General features: G+C 39.0%; 1 protein-coding gene across 5 annotated transcripts in view; it reads left to right on the plus strand.

The window, feature by feature from the left end:
• The window catches only part of CADM2 (cell adhesion molecule 2), a 679,639-nt gene that overhangs the window by 520,691 nt on the left and 135,449 nt on the right, over positions 1-23,499 (plus strand). For all 5 annotated transcript variants that reach the window (XM_071809844.1, XM_065862763.2, XM_071809845.1 and 2 more), the window contains 2 exons: positions 16,368-16,520; positions 19,012-19,149. In XM_071809844.1, coding sequence (XP_071665945.1) covers positions 16,368-16,520; positions 19,012-19,149 — 291 coding nt within the window. The remainder of the gene's footprint in view (positions 1-16,367; positions 16,521-19,011; positions 19,150-23,499) is intronic.

Here is a 23,499-nt window from a genome sequence, read left to right on the forward strand (position 1 = left end):
TTGTTTTTTTTTTCCTCCCTGTTGTAGTGTGGTACAAGTTGTGTGAATCAGAGAGCCATAGAATAGCTGAGATTGGAAGGGACCTCTGGAGATCATGTAGTCCAACTACCCTGCTCAAGCTGAGTCAGCCAGTGCAGGAGGTTGTCCCAGACTGCATCCAGTCAGATTTTTAATATCTCCAAGGGTGGAGACCCTACAACCTCTCTAGGTAACTTGTGCAGGTGTCTGAGCAGCTTCACAGTAATATATTTTTTTTCTATGCCTAAGTTGAGTTTCCTGCATTTCAGTTTCTGCTTAGCGCTTCTTGTCCTGTCAGAGTGCACTACTGAGAAGTGCCTGGCTCCATATTCTGTACTCGCCTCATCAGGTATTTATAAACATTTATGAGATCTGCTTCTCTTCTCCAGAGTGAACAGTCTCCGCACTCTCAACCTCACCTTATATGACAGAAGTTCTTTTCCAGTCCCTTAATTGCCTTTATGGCCCTTTGTTGTACTCACTCCAGTATGTCCCTGTCTCTCCTTTACTGGGTCTGCCCAGAACAGAAAACAGTAGTTCAGGAGTGGCCTCACCAGTGCTGACCAGAGGGGAGGATCGTCTTCTTGGACCTGCTGGCAAAATTCTTTCTAATACAGCTCAGGATGCTGATAAGTGTAAAGTAATTTAAATTTGCAATTGTTACATTTTTGCACATCTGTTACAGAAAAGATAAAGTGTACTTTAGAGTTTATATTTGGAAATATAAATAAATTAATTAATTTTATATACTCTTCCCTTTTAAAGCGTTACTAATCAGTATTCCTGATGTATATTTCATATGCAATTGGTTTAGCCCATTCTTATTTTCTAATTTCTTTCAGTGGCCTCATTCTTATATAGGAATTATCTATCACACAGAGGAAACAAAATTATTTAGTACAGAAAATGGGAAAAGTGTTGCTAAGAGGGATGCCAACAGCTTTTTTTATCAATTAAAGACTGATGGGGAGAAGAGAAAGAGACTAAATGGAGGAATAATTGGAGTCAAAGACAGCTTATTCCAAGGATTGGCAACACCCATGTATGTGTGAAGTCAGGAAGGATTTCAAACAAAAAGAAGGAAGAAAGATGAAGAATAAGAGGAATAAAAAACTGAGGAAAGGATGGCATCAGTGAGGCGGGTCAAATATTGTTTCTTGGAAGATAAATATGTATTGAGTATACTAAAGAATGTTACAGTAGAAAGAAATTAAATATAAAATTTAATTTAGTAAGGTTTGGTAGAAAAATTTGGAAACACCTTGATTCAAGAAGGGCAAGAGAAGGATCTGAGGAAAACATCAAACTTCGCAAACAGAGTTTGCAAGTGAAATGAAAAACAGAAGAAAAAACACTGGTTTTATTGAAAGTGGTACTGTTAAAATATCATTGTGTACCAGCGGAAGTGGATTTGATGTCTGCATTTTTTCCAAAACTGTTGAGTGTACCAGGAGTTGTGTAAGATGGGAAAGGAGATTTGGGTGTATAGATAACAGGTTTATTTTTCTAAATACTTTTTAAAATTGAGGTCTTAACATTTGTGTCTGGAGAAGAAGAAAAACTAGTTAAGGTAAAACGGAATTAAGTGAATCAGCTCTGAAGTGAAGAGAGATAAGGTGGGATCAAGGACACAGTATAATTAAAAATGGGATAACTTAGACACCAAAAACATTCATGTATCCAGTGTTGCAGATTGTAACTACAGCACTCTTTATTATATCTGATACTGTGAACATATTATCATCCAAATGTGCAATTAATGTCCTTTGACGGGCACTTTGTCGACAAGCCCAAGAAAGAGTACAGTAACATTCACTGCCCTGAAGGCCAAATACCTCCTCGACTTGTACCATGTCTCAGAGAGCTTGTGAAGCAGAACTGTAAGTCACTCTTGATCTATTATATACAATTCTGTAGTACACAGTAGATTCAGAAATTCTTCGACTGTTTCTCCAATACTTAAGTGATTTACAGTCTACTAAAAATATCCACAAAAACCAGTCAACACTGGAACAATTCCTTGCAGTTTTTAAATATTCAGTGGTTCCTTTCATATGACGATCATGATATACAAAACTATCCTTCAAAAGTAATAAACTGAAGGCAGGTTAGTTATGATGGTTTCTTAGTGAGTCTTCAGACTATAGCAGTTAGGAAAAGCACTGTATGAGAACCAATATGATTAATCATCTGTTGCAAGTGCGAAGGGTAAGTGACATTTTCTAGCTATGTAGCTGTAAATTGTACTCTATGTATTTGCTCTTCAAATTAATGTCTTAAATACTTCAACTACTACTACAATTTGAACTGCAGAAAGAAACCAGAAGAATATTTGTCTTCAACTCTTAAAAAAGAAAATGCCTTCATAAATCTCTAATTTAAAAAGCCAGGATACATTCAGCTGATTTTTGTCTAGACATATATGTTAAGAATGGACAAGTTTCTTCTAGTTTACCCAAATATATCTGGCATAAGTGGATGGCTGTTAAAATGTCAGATGTTGGGGATAAATGCTACCAATGGTAACATGATTCCAATAATCTATTACTGTCAGTATCTACTGTTTGTTAAATAATGCTTTTATTCATAGCAGGGTTTTTATTCAGTGCAGCTATTAGCACTTAGTATACTGTTGTCTGTCAAATATTTGTTTTATTTTTCCAAATGATGTTCAGTAATACTTGATGAATATGTCTGGCCACCACTCTGGACTCCAAATGTTATATTGCTGCACTTGTGAAGTCACCACATTCTTGGAATATAGCTGCACAAGAAGCATATTTGCACAAATGAGGTGCAGGAAAAGCTAAAGAAGATAAATCTTTGTGAATATCCACCAAAGGTTGGGGTTTTTTTCTTGGTGTCTCAGGATTGGTCACATTCCTGAATTTTGTGATCCACAGATTATTTACCCCCAAAACATCTAGAATCGCAAGATCACAGAACATTTCACATTGGAAAGGACCTCTGAAAGACACCTATTCCAACTTTCTTCTCCAAATATTCCCAGTTGGATCAAGTTCCTCAGAGTATTTGACATCTGCTGCCAAATTTTCTTTTACATTTGCATTAAGTTCATAATTTGCTGCTTCTTCCTGCTAAACAATCCCATGTCTCTCAGCCTCTCCTTGTAGGAGAGATGCTCCAATTCCTTAATTACGTGTTTCCATCACCATTTCTCACTGTTTCCTTCACAGCACATCTGCATCAGAAAAACTAAGACAAATCCTGCGAAACAGTAAGCCTCTGTGTACTTGTGATTCAGAGGCAGATTGTCTGCTGATAGGCCAGATGATAGACTTACTAGAATTTTACAGGACTTCATTGTAAAAATTGCTGAAACCACCAAAAAGCTTTCTGAGAATTCTCTCTGGAACTGCACTAGACTCATCTCAGATGTCTCCTCATACTTTGTTCCATGTTTCAATTCCTTCAATAGTGAGATCTGAAAGTCATCAGTAACACAACTAATATCTTCAGTATCGACATATACATTAGTATTTGACTCTACATTGGTACTGGAAACAGTTGCTAGATTGATTGCAGATATAGTCATCAATCGTTGACAGTTTCTTCACTATTTTGTTCAGGTTGTCTAATATTTTCAAGACAGTGACCTGTTCTTAATTGGCCTCTGGAGGAAACTGTCTTGCTCCACTGACTGCAGCAGTACTTTAGGGAGTCTGACTCCTTAATGTAGTTAGGATGAACAAGTATTCTTACTGCATGTCCAGCCTATGTATCCATCTGCTACAGGAAGAACCATGTTAATTTGTGTCTCTGCAAGAGTGATCAAGAAGTGCAGAAAGAACAGGGCATCTTGTAGCTGTTCTCACTTAGAGAGAGATCTCAGATCATTAATAAGTGAGAAAGTCTCTCCAAATTCTGCTGAGGTAGTGTGTTTGAACAGGACCACATTCTTGAGAGTTAGAGGGTGGTGGTTTTCCAAGAAATACGAAGCAATACCATAAACAGGACTGTACCACAAGTATTACTCATCATGCCACTAAAAAACATTTTCTTTATGATGGGGTCATCAAGTTCAGCTAGTGAATGAGCAGAACTGTAATGTCACCATCTACAAGGTTAGAGAAATACAGTCCTACATCTTCCTTAAGACATGGTCACCTGGAGACACATATGAAGAACATCTTGCACATGGGCAGGTTTGAGGAGGAACTGGATTTCCAGCAGTGTTAAGAGTGTAAAATTTGGCCGAGTTGTTTTATGTTCCCTACCTCCTAGGATTCCTTGCATTCAAAGCTGACTAAAGCCAGTTCATGAAGGTCACCATCATTGACTGTAACGGGTAGTCTTTTGAAGAGGTAAAAGTGACCATATTGTATAATTGATGTTCTTTAAAATATGTAGACTTTCTTGGTAGACCACTGTGCTGTTTAGCTAGACAGTTTTTAATACCTAAACAAACTTAACTCTGCCTTGCTCAGCAATAATTTAAGTACTGTTAATACAGTTAGTATTAACATCAGTAGCATGAGGAAAAATTGCCTAGTCTGGTCTTCAAAGATGAACAAACTGGATAATCTGTGTACTCTTGTTTCAGTTTGCAAGAGGCTAAGTATTTATTTATCCCTTCTACTTCAGTGATGTCATTATCTAATATTTCTCACTTACAATGAACTCTAATTTAGCCTGAAACATACTGTTTTGTGTTTTCAGTATTGCCCTCAAAATTATAGAAAAAAAATATATTTTTTCTAACTTCTATTAGTATTTCCTTATTTAGGTGTGGACTGTTATTACAACTCTCCATTATATTATTTTCATAGTATTACTTATGCAGTAGTGTTCCATCATTAGACCTTCAGAAATTACCTTTCCAACTGAGAGCCTGTTTCTATCTGTAATGTGTCATATATGACACAGTATGATATATATATATATATATATAGTTTTAGAATATTGTAGCATGATTTTTTCCTTTTACCATAATTGCCAGGATCAGTACAACACAGAATATGATTCATCTTTTTAGAATGGTGCTGCATTTGAAAATACAGTTAAATAATTTTCTCTGTAATCCTCAGGGCTTCTTTCCTGCAATACTGCTTTCAAAATATCAGTCTCCAACCTGGTATATAAGATTACCAATTACTTTTATCTATTAAATATAATTTATTTTAATTCTGTCCATCTTTTACCTTGCCAGATCATTTTGCAATTTTAATTTTTTGCAGCTGCATATTTCAGAAGTATGATTGTTAAATATTTTATAGGGTACTGTGCCTCCTTAGAATTACAGCTGGCGAGAGGGGTCAAGGACAGCAAGAAGAACTTTTTCAAATACATGGCAGATAAAACTAATACCAGAGGCAATGTAGGCCCACTGATGAATGAGGTGGGTGCCCTGGTGTCAGAAGACACAGAGAAGGCAGAATTGCTGAATGCCTTCTTTGTCTCTGTCTACTCCGCTGGAGGCTGTCCTGGGGAACCGTGTACCCCTGAGACCCCGGATGAAACCAGGTTAATGGAGGAGTTTGCTTTAGTCGATGAGGACTGGGTTAGGGAACAATTAAATAGTCTGGACATCCATAAATCCATGGGTCCAGATGGGATGCATCCACGGGTGCTGAGGGAGCTGGCTGAAGTCATTGCTAGACCGCTCTCCATCATTTTTGCCAAGTCTTGGGAAATGGGAGAGGTGGCTGAGGATTGGAGGAAAGCAAATGTCACTCCAGTCTTCAAAAAGGGCAAGAAGGAGGACTCGGGTAATTATAGACCGGTCAGCCTCACCTCTGTCCCTGGGAAAGTAATGGAACAGCTTATCCTTGGTGTCATCTCAAGGCACATCAGGGATAAGAGGGTCATTAGGGGCAGTCAGCATGGCTTTACCAAGGGTAAGTCATGCTTGACCAACCTCATAGCCTTTTATGAGAATGTAACAAGGTGGATGGATGATGGCAGAGCGGTGGATGTGGTCTACCTTGACTTCAGTAAAGCCTTTGACACAGTCCCTCACAGCATCCTCACAGCTAAGTTGAGGAGGTGTGGTCTAGACAATAGGGCAGTGAGGTGGGTTGCAAACTGGCTTAAGGAGAGAAGCCAGAGAGTGGTGGTCAATGGTGCGGAGTCCAGTTGGAGGCCAGTATCTAGTGGAGTGCCTCAGGGGTCAGTACTGGGGCCAATATTATTCAATATATTCATTAACGATTTAGACGAGGGAATTGAGTGTACTATCAGCAAGTTTGCTGATGACACTAAGCTGGGAGGAGTGGCTGACACGCCAGAAGGCTGTGCTGCCATCCAGCGGGACCTGGACAGGCTGGAGAGTTGGGCGGGGAATAACCTGATGAAATTTAACAAGGGAAAGTGTAGAGTCCTGCATCTGGGCAGGAACAACCCCAGGTTTCAGTATAGGTTGGGGAATGACCTATTAGAGAGCAGTGTAGGGGAAAGGGACCTGGGGGTCCTGGTGGACAACAGGATGACCATGAGCCAGCACTGTGCCCTGGTGGCCAGGAAGGCTAATGGCATCCTTGGGTGTATTACAAGGGGGGTGGTCAGTAGACCGAGAGAGGTCCTCCTTCCCCGCTAGTCCGCCCTGGTGAGACCCCATCTGGAATATTGTGTCCAGTTCTGGGCCCCTCAGTTCAAGAAGGACAGGGAACTGCTGGAGAGGGTCCAGCGTAGGGCAACAAAGATGATTAAGGGAGTGGAGCACCTCCCTTATGAAGAAAGGCTGAGGGAGCTGGGGCTCTTTAGTTTGGAGAAGAGGAGACTGAGGGGTGACCTTATTAATGTTTATAAATATATAAAGGGTGAGTGCCACGAGGATGGAGTCAGGCTCTTCTCAGTGGCAAACAATGATAGGACAAGGGGCAATGGGATCAAGCTAGAACACAAGAGGTTCCACTTAAATTTGAGAAAGAACTTCTTCTCAGTGAGGGTAACAGAGCACTGTAACAGGCTACCCAGGGAGGTTGTGGAGTCTGCTTCCCTGGAGACATTCAAAGCCCGCCTGGACACATTCCTGTGCGACCTCACCTAGGCGTTCCTGCTCCAGCAGGGGGATTGGACTAGATGATCTTTTGAGGTCCCTTCCAGTCCCAAACATACTGTGATACTGTGATACTGTGCTATGTCACGTGTCCAGTTGCATTAGTATAGTAGCAAATCTTGTAAATCCTCATTGCGGAAGAAATTAAATGAGCAGACCTTGTAAGACAACTTTTCATCCTGATGAATGTGATTTTTGCTTCATTTTTTTGAGGTATAGTTAAACATTGTTCCAACACAGTAAAACAATATAGCATCTTCATATGCAAAAAGAGAATAACTTATTTTTGAGAGCATTCATAATGCCTGTTTCTGGAATTAAAGAGGAACTGCACTTGTGTGCTGCTTGTCTTTTGAGAATCTTCCAACAGTCTTGGCTCACTGGGGAGGTCCCAAATGATTGGAAACTGGCAAATGTTACCCCAATTCACAAAAAGGGCTGCAAAGCTGACCCTGGCAACTACAGGCCTGTCAGCCTGACCTCGGTGCCTGGCAGGGTGATGGAGCAGATCATCCTGAATGCAATCACACAGCACCTCCAGGATGGACTAGGGATCAGACCCAGCCAGCATGGGTTTAGGAGGGGCAGGTCCTGTCTGACCAACCTGATCTCCTTTTATGATCAGGTGACCCACCTAGTGGATGAGGGGAAAGCTGTAGACGTGGTCTATCTAGACTTCAGCAAAGCCTTTGACACTGTCTCCCATAATATACTCCTTCAAAAGCTGATAGCCCGTGGCTTGGACAAGTGCACTCTCTGCTGGGTTAAGAACTGGCTGGAGGGCCAGGCCCAGAAAGTACTGGTGAATGGGGCTGCATCTAGCTGGCGGCCAGTCACTAGTGGTGTCCCCCAGGGGTCAGTGTTGGGTCCAGTCCTGTTTAACATCTTTATTGATGATTTAGATGAGGGGATTGAGACCATCATCAGCAAATTTGCTGATGACACCAAGTTGGGGGGCAGTGTCGACCTGCTGGAAGGCAGGAGGGCTCTGCAAAGAGATCTGGATAGACTGGAAAAATGGGCTGATTCCAGTGGGATGAAGTTCAACAAGGCCAAATGCCGGGTCCTGCACTTTGGCCACAACAACCCCCTGCAACGCTACAGGCTGGGCACAGAGTGGCTGGAGAGCAGCCAGGCAGAAAGGGACCTGGGGGTACTGATTGACAGGAAGCTCAACATGAGCCAACAGTGTGCCCAGGTGGCCAAGAAGGCCAATGGTATCCTGGCCTGTATCAAAAATAGTGTGGTCAGCAGGACAAGGGAAGTGATCCTTCCCCTGTACTCTGCATTGGTGAGGCCACACCTGGAGTACTGTGTTCAGTTCTGGGCCCCTCAGTTCAGGAAAGATATTGAGGTGCTGGAGCGGGTCCAGAGAAGAGCAACAAGACTGGTGAAGGGACTTGAGCACATGACCTATGGGGAGAGGCTGAGGGAGCTGGGGTTGTTCAGTCTGGAGAAGAGGAGGCTTAGAGGTGACCTCATCGCTCTCTATAACTACCTGAAGGGAAATTATAGCCAGGTGGGAACTGGTCTCTTCTCCCAGACAGTTAGCAATAGGACAAGGGGACATGGGCTTAAACGCTGCCAGGGTAAGTTTAGGCTGGATATTAGGAAGAAGTTCTTCACGGAGAGAGTGATCAGGCATTGGAATGGCCTGCCCAGGGAGCTGGTGGACTCACCGTCCCTGGAGGTTTTTAAACTGAGATTGGACATGGCTCTTAGTGCTATGATCTAGTAAATGGGCTGAAGTTGGACCAAGGGTTGGACTTGATGATCTCTGAGGTCTTTTCCAACCTAGCCAATTCTGTGATTCTGTGAAAAACCTGTATGTTTTGGAAGGATTTGAAACTTAAATTTCTTACATGAAAATATGAGACAGCCCAGAGATCTCAATAACTTTCATCCTTAAGATTCTCAAAAGACAAGCAGTACACAAGCGCAGTTCCTCTTTAATTCCAGAAACAGGCATTATGAACGCTCTCAAAAATAAGTTATTCTCTTTTTGCATATTGCCGTGTTTCTTGAACACTCTGAAAAGGAGATAAACTGAAGAGAATACAGAAAGTCATTGTGAGAGAAGATATAGCTCAGTGTAGAAACTCTAGCATGTAGGAAAGTTTTACTGCATTTATTCCATTCATGAAGAGCATATATTCATCCTGGCCTCCTTTTGTCCTTTGGTAACAGTTGGAGAAACCTCACTGAGTGAATGTGTTCATAAGTCATCGGAAGTCACCCTAAACTATTTCCATTTTATCCAGATTGCAGAAAACAGAGAATTGTTGTCATTTCACTGAAGAAATTATCTTGCTATTTGGATATTCCTCCTAATTATCTAAGGTTGTTCTTTAAATACAGCCCACCCTCATAAATAATAGATAATGTTGTATGGACAGGTGTCTGGGTCCCCAGTGCTTTGGCCTTTTCAGAACAGTAGGTGAACACAGAGAAGATGCCTCTGTTACTGAGACTGTCATCATCTCTTCCAATGAAGGGATTTTGCTGTGTGCCTAGACATATGCATTATCCAATGTGAAAAAAATCTAAAAAAATATAAAAAACAGAAAGCAACTCGCTCTTGAACATTGTTCTCTAAATAACCTAATCAAATATCCCAGAAGTACTTGTCAGCTGAAAATAATCTAGCTATTTCTTTTTAGATTGCAGGCTAGCGCATAAAGTAGAAGATGACCAGATGATTAGAGGTACAAGTAGTATATTCCTATTGACCCTGTTTCTTCCTTTTGATAACCAAGTACTTCAGAAGAGTTCAAAGAGAAATATAAATACACTGGAATGAAAATAAAACTAATCTCCAAGGATTATTATGTGTTCTTCCATTTCAAAAACCTCACTTAGCACCTTCTGCAAAACTCAGTGATGCCCTGAATTTATTAAGTACATGAAGGGGTTCAAAAAATGAGTAAAGTAGCCACAATACCTAAGTGACATGAAACTGTGAAAGATGCTGTTTGGAATGTCTGTGTGAACTCATCTGTGTAACTAATCACTTTCCTAATGGGGAAAAAATCATCATGTATCTGAAAATTTCACAGCCAATTAGCCAAAGATCTGTCCACGGTATTGTGACCTTCAATTCTTTATTATTTCTGCTAATTTTACTTAGAAATGATGTCACCTTTAAAGGACTCCAATGGTACATACATCAGCCAGTCTAACAGGTTGTATAGAAACTGATAACATACTGCCAAGTGCTTTTCCCTCTACATTAGCATTACCTGTGAAAGTAGACTCATTTTCAATGCTTCTGTCCCAGTACTGAGACCTGTCATGACCCTAGACTGATTAAGAGATCATCTATCTTTCTAACCTTTGGGCTTTGTTGGAGTCATGACCAGCTAGTAATAAAAGCAAAAGTGATAGTTTTACAGACACAATGCTATGAAGTTGATTTCCAATGAGAGTTAAAGATTGCCTCACCACATGTGAGAATAGAAAACATGTGATTACTAAATATCCACACTACTACAGCCTTGTATCCCTCCTCGTATGAAAGTAATCAAATTGCACGACAGGAAATGAAAGAGGAAGGAAAAATAATTTATTTCCATTTCCATGTACAAATAAGTGAGAAATTTAAAATATTAGGGGTCCAAATACCAGGCAAGTTCCTACTAGGTAGGTTAGGCATTAACAGAATAACTGTGTATCACTCGGAAATGTGCAAACTGTTTATACTATAACAGACTAAAGAATACATAATTATTTTTTTAAAGGAAGTTAAAATGCTTTGAAAAGAAGTATGAAGGCTTGGAAGACTGAACACAGAATAACAATAATAGGTTTTTTTTCTTCCATTTATTCTCCTTTTGTCTCTGTTTATTCTTTCCCTGGTGGTGGTCTATAGCCTGATAGATTTTAATACACAACTATATGCGAGTGCTGTAGATCATTCCTATAAGCACCTTGATATATCGAACTTACCAGGAACAAGGCAAAAGGCCTTCTGAAGTACATCCAAGTATATCTGGAAACACAATATAAATCCCTTGAAATCTGTTTCAGATTTGTCAGTGGTGCTGCATTCAGAAAGTTGGAATCTGAAAATCAGAAGGATTGTTTCAGTTTCATAAGTATTAAATTTTTGGGAGTTTAGCACAACGTGTAGACTATCAGAAATCTTTCTGGTTCCAACTAATGGTTACATTATTCCCATGACAGAGGGAACAGCTCTAACATGAGGAAGAAAATTTTGTTGAGTGAATCCCAGGATGCCAGCATATGTCAAGTTAGTATTGTCAAAACATCTGTGAAACACTCTGGAGGATCTGGGATATTAGTTGTTTGGTTGTTTTTTTTTTTTTTTTGGTTGGTTGGTTGGTTGGTTTTTTCCCCATTCTTCAACTATATCACTCAAAATACAAATGAGACATAATCATTTTAGAGAAATAAGATTAGAGATGCTGCTTTCTGGCCACTATATCTAACAGGTCCAACTCCCTTTTCCATCCAGTATGAAATGTGGATTTTTTTTTTTTTCCATGACAGTGTGAATTTCTAAGGTTTTTTTCTCCCTTTGATATAATTCCTATTGTAAGATTTCACTACATATGATAATAATATTATTTTTTTCAAAACATGAAGTGCAGCTTTTTGTGTTTGTGAACAAAAAGACCAGTTTATTGCAGTGGCCATGAGTCTCAAGAATTGCTAATTAATGCAGCTGGGATACATGACTGTATATTTTATTCATGATAAACTAAACTATGCAAATTATCAAGGTTGCTTGTTTCTGTGTCAGAAAACATTCTGAAAGGAAATCTTTTCTACAGAAAAAGAGACTGACAGGTAAAATAAATGAAGTGTATCTGCTTAGGAACAAGTATTTTGTGCATAATTATTTCATACCTTTCAAATTAACTATATAATATGTGCCTTGGAATTACAGAAAAATGAATAATGTACTTAGAGCATAGTGGAATTTACTATGCAATTATATTTCTTGTTGCACTTCATATTTTTTGTAAGTACCTGCAACTCAAGGATCTGGGAAGGAGGTGCCTGTGATAGTGTTCCTTGTTATAGTTTTGGCAAAGGTCTATTTCCCAGAAATCAAACATATATTCAGGTTATTCACCCTTTTTCTAACATCTCCGTATCATGCAAAAACGTAAGTATGCAAGTTATTGATAAGGTAATGATTCTGGAATGTAGGTGAAAATCCTCAGGAAAAGGGGGTTGGCTTCTGACAAAGTGAAATGGAAAAAAGAAAAAGCTTCCAGAGAAGGTTATGAATGAGCAGGCATAGGTAGGAGAGAGGTTGGTAAACCATGCACATCAAGTGAGGATGGAGCTTGTAGAGCCTATAAGGACAAGATTTTCTCTTCTGTGCTCACCCGGTCTGTCTAGTCACTACCACAATACAACTGAAAGTATTCAGAAACTACCTTGTGAAATATAAAATGAAGCTAGTTGTATAACCTTCTTAAAAGGTGGAGGAATAAATACTGTCACTGGAGTACAATACAGCAGCTGTATTTCAGTATGTTTTCTATGTTTTTTTGTGGGAAGCTAGAAATATTTACTGCTGATCATATTGAACAATGCATGGACATTTCAGTATATAGGAAATCTGTTTATTGGTGTATACCAAACTCCAAATTCATGCAGAATGTCCCCATACATGTTCTGTTTTTTGTTTTCAGGTATTAAATAAGAGACAACATTTTGTATTTTACGGTATGGTACTTTATTTAAACTACCGTGGTAGAGCCTCAAGCTGGCTTGAACCTTGTAGTAAAATGGTTCTGTTTGGAACAATTCTCACTCCAAAGAAAGACTAATCAAAAAGCATATCGAAAGATTTTGAAGCTCATATCCTTTAAATAGAGAATAGTGAACTAAATGAGATCACTCTTTAAACAAGTAGAACTCAGATCAGCTGAAGGGGATGGAATACAGAGTATTGTAAATAAATCTGCTTCCCATCCACAAGCTCCTCGAGGAGAATGTCTTCTCCTTCAAGCTTTTGCTTTCCAGTTGATACTTTTCAGTAGCTGGCTTCTGTTCCGGCTCCACGGGCTTCTTTGCACCATCAAACAGGCTCGTCAAGAGTTTACTCTCTGCCATGACCAAGACCCCCGCTCTACTCAGTCTCCATGCCTGGAGATTTCTGTCTGGCTAGAAGTGCTCCTGGCTAGTGCAGTATCACCAACTGTTCATTTACTGTTTGAGGATGAAGTCACCCTCTCCCAGAGGGTTTTCTCTGCCCCAGAGTGCAGGAGCCAGGGCTAGACCAATAGGCAGCCACTTTTTCTCTGATCCAACTTCAACCTTTTAGCAAAATGTATCATCTCACACAGAAAATGAAAACAAACCAGTTCTGGCATCTACCATAGCAGTGAGTTTCTTAAGAGGAACTGGTGTCTTTCTAAACCAATATGGATAGGGATACAGACACAGATGTAGGAATAAGGTTTGAAAATAAGATTCTAAAAAGATTCCATGTAAGTGCTAGCCTTGTCTAAGCAATAACAGTAGAGTTTTTACTGGTTTGGTCTCAAGTCTGCCTAGACAGGAAAGCTTACAGATGTTTGGGTTTGAAACTGATGGCACAGATAATCAATTATAGTTAGACTTAGCACTTATAAAAATGCTTCTGACAAACAGCTTTCCTGCAAAGGAGTATTATCACTACGCTATTTGCGGCATTTTTTTTGCAAAGGCTCTGTGTTGGTATTTCCATTATGAATTTCTTTCTTTCTGTTCTTTCAATAAAAGTTGACTTCAGGCTGAAACATGGAACATCTATATCAGCTCTTGATCAGTGGCTTTTTTTGCCAGTTTTCCAGAAAATTGGCTGAACTGCAGTTTCTCTGTTGTACACAGGCTAAAAAAGGTGTAGAGGGGAGGAAATAAAAGGGGAGCAGTGGGAATATAGTTGATGGAGGTGGTTTGTATTTCAATTTTTTTTGGCTTTTTTTTCACTGACAGATCAAAAATGGTGTGCTATTGGCAACACCTATAGACCATTTGTGCTCTACTGTAATTCATTATGGTTCTGTTTAGTGCATGAAATTCTTCACATTGCCCAATCTATAGGAAAGTATTTCAATGGCTACATAAATCTTTATCATGAGGCAGTAGCAATTGAAAATTTTAACAAAATAAAATACAATATTATATTATATACTGCATTAATTTTTAAACAATTTCTGATTAATCTCCTTAAGGAGAGGCAAAACTCACCACTTTCAAATTATGGGATGTAGAAGGTCTTTTTTTTTTTTAGATTTCATATGCTGTTGTCCAAATTATATATATGGGCATGGTAGTAATCAAACCATTTGGAAGTGCTGGGTCATTTTGAAAATAATTATTTTTGAAGGGTCAGTAATGTGAAATAAACTACCATTCTTCTTTATGCTCAGTTTGCATCTGGGTAGAACTGAAAAGCTGAGAAATGAATTCTGAATCCCCATCTACTTCCTCAAAGATAACAACAGCTTCGCTATTGTGAGGGCTTTTGGTAACTAAAGGCAGTCATCAGCTTTGCCTGCTGTTCTGGGTTGGTAGAAGCTTGCTTCTATGGACTTTTGTTTTCTTGAGCTTGTTTTCTTGGCTGTTACGTCAGCATATTGGTATATACATAGTTTTCCATGTTGTAGCTTTTGCTTTGCTTGCTTGTTTGCTTTAATGTTGCCCATATTTTCCATCATCATATGCATTTTATATTATATTCTACATAATTATTTATTTCTTGCTGTGGCTGGGCAGAAGATGTCTCAGTTATGTTTGGAATGTGCCCATTACACACTTTGAAGTGCCTTGGAGCAGTTCATGACATGCTTGTATGTTAGGTCTGCTTAAGCTGTCATCTTTCAGTCTTCAGGCCCTGCAGAGAATAAGTCAAGCTTTAGCTGGCCTACCCTGAAATAGCCAGTAAGTTCAGATTGAGATCACTGTAAAGAAATCTGAATGCTAGCATTAGAAGACAACAAATTCAAATGACGTTTTTGCTGAATTTTCATTGTAGCTGCTTATTTTGGTGTAAATCATCTTGAACTGACAGCTCTTGGAGAGCCTTGCAATGGGGCAGAAACATCTAGATATAGTAGCAAAAGAACCATGGTAGAGCTTTGTTTTTATCTTTGGAAGATTTAAATGTTAGGAGAATGATATCTAAGAGCCTTTAGGGACTATAGAAAGAGGTGAGTAAGAACAGCATTAGAGACTTTAACACCACGGTTCTTCTCACAAATCAAAACATAGCTCTTCCAGTAATTGTAACAGTCCCGTATTAGTTTGATTTCAGAGGCTGGCTATAAAAATAGACTCAAATGCTGTCAGGTCAAAGATTTGAATCTAGAAGTATATGCAGCACTTTCTGAGTTACAGAGTATTTCTTATTGTTTGCTTAGGAGAATTATGGTGTCAACTTACTTATTATACTAGTATTTCTATTCTGCCAAAAGACTTAATTAACATATGTAGATTCCCAAAACAACTTCACTACAGAGAAATTGAATGTTTAGGAATGTTTTCATTGTTTGTTTGTTTTTTTGTTGTTGTAGTTTTTGGTAGAAAATGTGTGTTAATCTAAATATAGACTTTAAAATATTTAAAATTTCAAGACATTAGCTAAAGTGACATTTTGAATTTTAAGTAAATCTACCTGCTCCTCTTGCCTCAGTGGCTTCCTGGAAACAAAAGGATTTTCTGATAGATCAGATGTTTGATCATAATCAAAAAAGTAAAGCCGCTATACTAAATTACCTCAAATCTTTAAATGTATTATATATGCATGTAGAAGTGGAACTTTCAATATATTCATAATAAGAAATATCCTTTGAGCATTCGAGAAATCTGGTATTCCAGTTCAACATGAGTAGTAACGGATGTGAGAAAAAATTTGTAGGCAAGCTGTGCAATTCTAGACTTCTAAGTTGAAAATATAGTTTGTTACTAGATGAAACAGGATTTTTAATATTCAACTACATTTATAAATATGTGAAAAAGAAAAAGATTTTAGGAAGGAGTTATTTCAGGCACTGAACAAAGCTGTTATGGAGCAGAAATCAAAGTCACTTTTTTGTTTCAGAGGAAGACCAAAGGCAACTAAAGTCCCTTAATTTCTAGGTTGATATACATTACAAGTCACTTAGCACACTATTCAAAAACTCGCTGAACTCTTGCACTTTATTCCACAGAGAAAACAAACTGCTCTGCAGAGAGAAAACTGTGGCCATATCCCTGTATTCTAGGCTGTGATTTCTCTAGGCTACATCATAGAGCCTCTTGTACAACATACCACACTTGGTTAATGTGCTGTTTCTTACCCTATAACATGTTTTTTTTGTTTGTTTTTCAGCTCTGAGGGACAACAGAATTGAGCTGGTCCGAGCTTCATGGCATGAACTGAGTATCAGTGTCAGTGATGTGTCTCTGTCGGATGAAGGACAGTATACCTGCTCTTTATTTACAATGCCTGTCAAAACTTCCAAGGCTTTTCTTACCGTTCTCGGTAAGTATAAATAGCTGAGCATGAGGAAGCAAGTGTTAAGCTTCTCAGGCTTTGGCAAATTATGATAAGAATGAACTTTTCTAAAGCTTGTCAGAAGATACATGTAAATGTCTGATCTTGTTTCCCTGAAGTTTATTGTTTCATATTGCTGTGATGAAAAATAACATGCCTCTTACTATTTGTGCTGTGGCAGGATAACGAATTAGGGAGCACACAAATATCACAGCATGAGTGCTCCATAAAATGGACATAACCTCTACATCCCAAGCACCAGAAGTGCGAAGAAAGTGCATGTACTCATCTCCTAACAATATATTGTACAGGGCAGAGAGGAGAAAATCAGAAAGCATAAAATCAAAACAGGTTTTAGTGCTTTATCATTTTTCCTTAGCTATGCATTTTCTCTGCTCATTCTGCTTTTTTTTTTTTTTTTTTTTGTCTATAAAGTGCATCTTTTCACTGGGTTTGCTGTTTCTTTTATGCTTTATCTTCTAAATGCTCTGCTGTTTTCCCCAAAGGTTATAGATACGCTTAGAAAAGCAATAGATTTTGAGAGATGTCCAGGAAATAAAGTTTCTGCTTGAACCTTTATATGTTTCTATGAATGTCAGTAGCCCAATTGGCCAAAATTGCTACAGTTCATTGAAAAACACTTGTGTACCTAAGAGGTTATATGATTTTAGAGATTGATTTTTATTCTTTTCTCCTTTTTCTGTCCCTGAACTTGACTATTTTTTTAAATTTGATTTTTATTTATTTCATTTTTATATATACAGGCAGATGTTTGAATTTAATAGGACTGATGGAAGATGTCCTCTGCACCAGTAATATTCACATTAATCCAGCCAGGGAATTGGTTTTGTGAATAGGATGTGAAATACATCTTCTTTTCAGTCCATGTGAGATTATTTTACAAAAATCTTCAAAAATTTGCTATTAAGGACAAAAAATACCCACTCAGAGTAGAATAATCTGGAGTAACACCTGCCTACAGTTAATCTTTTCTGTAGAGAGGCATCTCATGATCTAAACAATAGATGAGTAGACCAGTTCAACATTTTAAGCAGCAGAAAGACATAGAAAGGTGTGGCATAGACAAAAAAAAAAAAATATCTGGCCAATATTTATTAACCAAAGTAACTTGATCTTTCACAGTCGTTCTCGTTTTACCTTCAGTTTGAGGGAGGGTTTAATGAAATATTCACAACATCAGCTACTTCCAAGAAAGAAAACTTCAAGGTTTTAGATGCCTATCTGTTTTCATTTTGTATTTTTAATTTTCTATTTCAAAGTAACATTTTAAACTCTTGGAACACCTTCTATCTGAAAAGGAGATATTTTCCGTTGAAGTGTATTACATATTTTAATCAGATAAATTATCTTTTTATTAACTAATAATCTCTTTGTTGACTGCTCTGTTATAGATTAGAGGATTTAAGTGTCAAGGTATTATAGTAGACACCATTTTCTGTCTTGAAAGAGAGGAGTAAACTTATTACAGAAATGTCCTATGCGATAGGTACTGCTGCTTGGTTTTTATGTACATAATCTGTCATTGTGGAAAAGAGACGTAAACAAACTGAATTGTGAAATACAGAGCACAGGATCAATTACTGAGACTGATTCCTTTATCTAGCCACAAATATGAATGTGTCAAAGTGCTGCAGATGCATGTTATAACAATGACATTTTCAGAGATTTTAAAATTATAGTCATCAGTATCACTTTAAAAAAAGTTATTCTTGTGTTTTTGGAAGTCAGATGGATTTATACATGTAGTGATCAATTTCCCAATTCTCTTCATTATTTTTAAATAATTTTCCATGGTTCATTGAAAAACAACTATTTCCAAATTTAATATTCTGTATATAGTATGTCATGATTATGCAATCTCCTCCAAAGAACTTGGATTCAGCTGAAAAATGCTCCATAGCCAATTGAATTGTGATTATACCTATTGTTTTTTGGTTATGTGTTCTTTGAAGATAAAGTAGCTCGTGTATTTACTTTCACCCTCCCTTTTCCCTGGATTTTGTATTAACATCTTCATAATTCATGCTTAAACATTCGTTCTGATCTTAGACCAGTTCAGCTTTTTGTTGCCAGTTATATTTTATTTTCACAGTTGTATTTCTAATATACGTTGTCATCCTGCTTGCTTTGTAGACCAGTTTAAACCTTATAATAGCAAGTCATACTAGAACTGCATGCAGAAATACATAGACAACACAGTTTTTAAAATACAATCTGTTTCCCTTGGAAAACTAGATAATTTATGTTTTCTTTAATTCTTTAGAATCATCTATGGTACAGATTGACAGTTTATTTGCAATAGGAAGCAGGATTAACTGGCATTTCAATTTTGACAGAAGACAAGGAACTAATTATTCTGCTCCCAAAATTTAGAGCATATGAAGTGAACTTTAAGTTGGTCATATATTCATGGCAGCAGCTGACACTATCAGAGATATTTTGCTTGTTTTCTTTTTAGGTGTTCCTGAGAAGCCACAAATTACTGGATTTACCTCACCAGTTATGGAGGGAGAGAGGATGCAACTAACTTGCAAGACGTCTGGTAGTAAACCAGCAGCTGATATCAGATGGTTCAAGAACGACAAAGAAGTTAAAGGTACTGTCAAAACTATGCAACTGTCAAAACTATGTCTTATTTAAAATTATATTTTAAAATTCACATTTGTAAAGTTTCTGATATTTAATCATTGAATGAATCATTAATCATAGAATCATAGAAATATTTAGGTTGGAAAAGACCTGTAAGATCATCAGATCCAACCATTAACCTAGCACTGCTGAGTCCACAACTGACCCATGTCCCTAAGCATCACATCTTATAAACTGTTCCAGGGATGGTGAATTCACCACTTCCCCGGGCAGCCTGTTCCAATACCTGACAACTCTTTCCATAGAATAATTTTTTCCTAATATCCAATCTGAACCTTTGCTGGTGCAACTTGAGGCCATTTTCTCTCATCCTCTCACTTCCTGCTTGGGAGTAGAGACCAGCACCCTCCAAGCTACAATCTCCTTTCAGGTAGTTGTAGACAGTGATAAGGTCTCCCCTCAGCCTCCTTTTCTCAAGACTAAACAGCCCCAGTTCCCTCAACCACTCCTCATCAGACTTGTGCTCCAGACCTTTAACAGCTTTGTTGCCCTTCTTTGGACATGCTCCAGCACCTCAGTGTTTTTTTTATTATGAGGGGCCCAAAACTGAAAATAGGATACAAGATGTGGCCTCGCCGATGTCAAGTACTGTGGAACAATCAACTCTCTAGTCCTGCTAGCCACACTATTCTTGATACAAGCCAGGATGCTGTTGGCCTTCTTGACCATCTGGGAACTCTGCTGGCTCATGTTCAGCTGCCTGTTGACCAAAACTTTCAGGTCCTTTTCTGCCAGGCAGCTTTTCAGCCACTCTTCCCCAAGCTTGGAGCATTGTATGGAGTTGTTGTGACTCAAATGCAGGACTCAGCAATTGGCCTTCTTGTACATCATACAATTGGCCTTAGCCCATCAATACAGCCAGTCCAGATTCCTCTGTATGGCCTTCCTACCCTCCAGCAGATCAACACTCCCACTCAACTTGGTGTCATCTGCAAACTTACCGAGGGTGCACGTAATCCCCTCACCCAAATCATTGATAAAGAGATTAAACAGAACTGGGCCCAACAGCCCTGGGGAACACCACTGAAGACTGGCTGGTGAGTGGATTTGGCTCCATTCACCACAACTCTTGGGCCCAGCCATCCAACCAGTTCTATACCCAGCAAAGAGTACACCCTTCCAAGGCATGAGTATCCACTTTCTCCAGGAGAACGCTGTATGACACGGTGTCAAAGTCTTTACTAAAGTTTAGGTACCAACAGCCTTTCCCTTATCCACTAAGTGGGTCACCTTGCCCTAGAAGGAGATCAGGTTGGTTAAGCAGGACCTGCCTTTCATAGACCCATGCTGACTGGGCCTGATTGCTTGTTTTACTTGTATGCGCTTTGCAATGGGACTCAGGATAACCTGTTCCCTGACCTTCCCTGGCACTGGGGTCAGACTGACAGACCTGTAATTCCCCAGATTCTCATTCCAGTCCTTCTTATAGATGGGTGTCACATTTGCCAACTTCCAGTCAATTGGCCCTCCCTGGTTTTTCAGGACTGCTGATAAATAACGGGAAGTGGCTAGGTGAGCACGTCCACCAGCTCCCTCAATACACTTGGGTGCATCCCATCTGGCCCTATAGACTTGTGTGTTTCTAAGTGGTGAAGCAGGTCACTTAGTATTTCCCCTTGGGTTATGGGGGATTCATTCTGCTCCCTGTCCATATCTTCCAGCCCAGGGGGCTGATTATTGGAGAACAACTGATCTTACTATTGAAGACTGAAGCAAAGAAGGCATTAAGTACCTCAGCCTTTTCTTCATCCTTTTTCACTATGTTTCCCCCCATATCCAATAAAGGAAGGAGGTTCTCCTTAGCCCTTCTTTCATTGCTCATGTATTTATAGAAACATTTTTGGTTGTCTTTATATGGTGGTAGCCAGATTAAGTTCTAATTGTTCTTGGGCCCTTCTGTTTTTCTCCCTGCATAATCTCATGACATCTTTGTAGTCCTGAGTTACCTTCCCCTTCTTTCAAAGGTTATAAATTTTCCTTTAATTCCCAAGTTCCAGCTGAAGCTCTCTATTCAGACAGGCCAGTGTTCTTCCTTGCCATCTCATCTTTCAGCACATGAGGACAGCCTGCTTCTGTGCCTCTAAGATTTCCTTCTTGAAGACAGACCAATCTGCCTGGACTCCTTTGTCCTTCAGGACTGTCTCCGAGGGGACTCTCTCAACCAGCCTCCTAGAAAGGTCAAAGTCTACCCTTCGGAAGTCCAGGGTAGCAGTTCTACTGACCTTTCTGTTTCATGACCACTATGCCCAAGGTGACCTCCAACCATCATATGACCCACAAGTCCTTCTCTGTTCACAAACAAGATGTCTAGTGGGGCACCTTCCCTAGTTGGTTCACTGACAGCTGTGTCAGGAAGTTGTCCTCCATACAGTCCAGGAGCCTCCTAGACTGTTTCCTCTCTGCTGTGTTGTATTTCCAGCAGACACCTAGTAAGTTGAAGTCCTCCATGAGAACAAGGGCTAGTGATCGTGAGATTTCTCCCAGCTGCTTATAGAATATTTCATCTGCATCTTCCTCATGGTTGGGTGTTCTATAACAGACTCCTATGATGTTATCTGGTTTGTTGCCCTTTCTCCTGGTTCTTGCCTGTAAATGCTTGACCCTGTTGTCACCATCAGTAAGCTCTAAAACAGGGGGTGTCAAACTGTATAAATGTAACTACTGCTACATTAATACAGTCCTAAAATCGCATTCTACCCCTTAAAGGCAACAATGAGGCTGATGTGACCCCCGGTGAAAATGAATTTGATACCTCTGCTCTAAATAGTCAAAACACTCCCTAGCATACAGGACTATCCCACCTCCTCTCCTTCCTTGCCTATCACTTGTGAAGAGTTGATAGCCATCCATTGCAGCACTCCAGTTGTGTGAATCATCTTACCCTGTTTCCATGATGGGAACTATGTCATAGTTTTCATGTTGCACAGCGGCTTCCAGCTGCCCTTGTTTGTTTCCCGTGCTGCATGATAGTACATAGATAAAGAATTTTTTGTAAATTATTGGAGTGATCATATAACCATCTTTTTACTTTTTCTTCAAATGGTAAAACCTGATGTTTTGAATTGCTCTGAATTCTATTCAGCATAATAAACTCAACTGTGATGCTTCATAGAAAAACATTATATGGATTACTGTTATCACAGCCATACCATTCACCGCAGATATTTTACATCTCTTTTTGCCTTTCTAATATGAGATATGTCTGATTTGCTCAATTGCCAGTTTTGTGTTACATTCTTCTAAGGAAACTGACCAGGCGAGGTAGAACAGTCTGAAGGATATAGGAGATTGCAGTTCCTGTAGGGTGCTGTGGAACCTGTTCTGGTGAGGAGGAGTGAGGATGTAGCAATAGAGGGAATCTCAGCTGGGAAACTAGGTCCCTGCAGCTGAGGATGCTGAGTGTCTGTGGTAAGGAGCAGGGAGAAGACAGACTTTAAAGGGAAGAACTTCACCAGGTCTGGGGGGAATTAGAAAAAGTCTGTTGTAACTGAAAAGTCATTGGGTGACTAAAACTGAAGCTGAAAGCAAGGATTTGCCTGTGATGATTCTGTGAGATGGGAAACAGCTGCATGTAAAAGCTATTTATTCCTTTTCTGTCTTCTCTTTCACTTTGTATGTTGTTTCCTTAGAACTTAGTTTTCTAGTCCATGTCATCATAAATGCTGGGCTAGTTTAAAATCTTTTTTGGTGAATGGGTGGAGAGAGCTTCCTGTAACAGAAGGCTTAGTCACATCTACCCCAGCCAGCTGCAGTGCCCATTATAGAGTACATAAATAAAAAATAAATAATACAAATAATTCTGCTATAAGATCAGATCAATAAATGATTCAAAATCCGCATTTTCTTTCTACCTTAAAAAAAGAAAAAAAAACACAAACAAAACAAAACAAAACAACCCCACAACTTTATCTGCTTTCTCTTGGATTTGTCTCACATTGTGGACTTCGTTAGCACAATAAAGTCCCTCGAGCAAAATTGCAGCATTAATTACAGAACCCATCAATCTTCCTTTACTTTTCTCTACCACAGTTCAATGTACACAACCAGAACTGTGATATAAAATTGGTAAATAAAGGATATTGCAGTTGATTGTCCAAGGTACCTAGTCCATTCTAGAAGAGTCTTTAGATTTGTGATCAAAATCAGAATACTTTTAAAGGAGACCAGAATTTTAGGCTGGAATAATTTGAAATATATTTGACCACTTTTAACAAGGATAGAAAATAAGGAAACAAGGAACCATTCTTTCCAGTCACTGGGAAATTTGAGAAAATTGCTGAAAGAAAAGGGGTGCCTC

This window comes from Patagioenas fasciata, chromosome 1, assembly GCF_037038585.1.
Source record: "Patagioenas fasciata isolate bPatFas1 chromosome 1, bPatFas1.hap1, whole genome shotgun sequence".
Lineage (NCBI taxonomy): Eukaryota > Metazoa > Chordata > Aves > Columbiformes > Columbidae > Patagioenas > Patagioenas fasciata.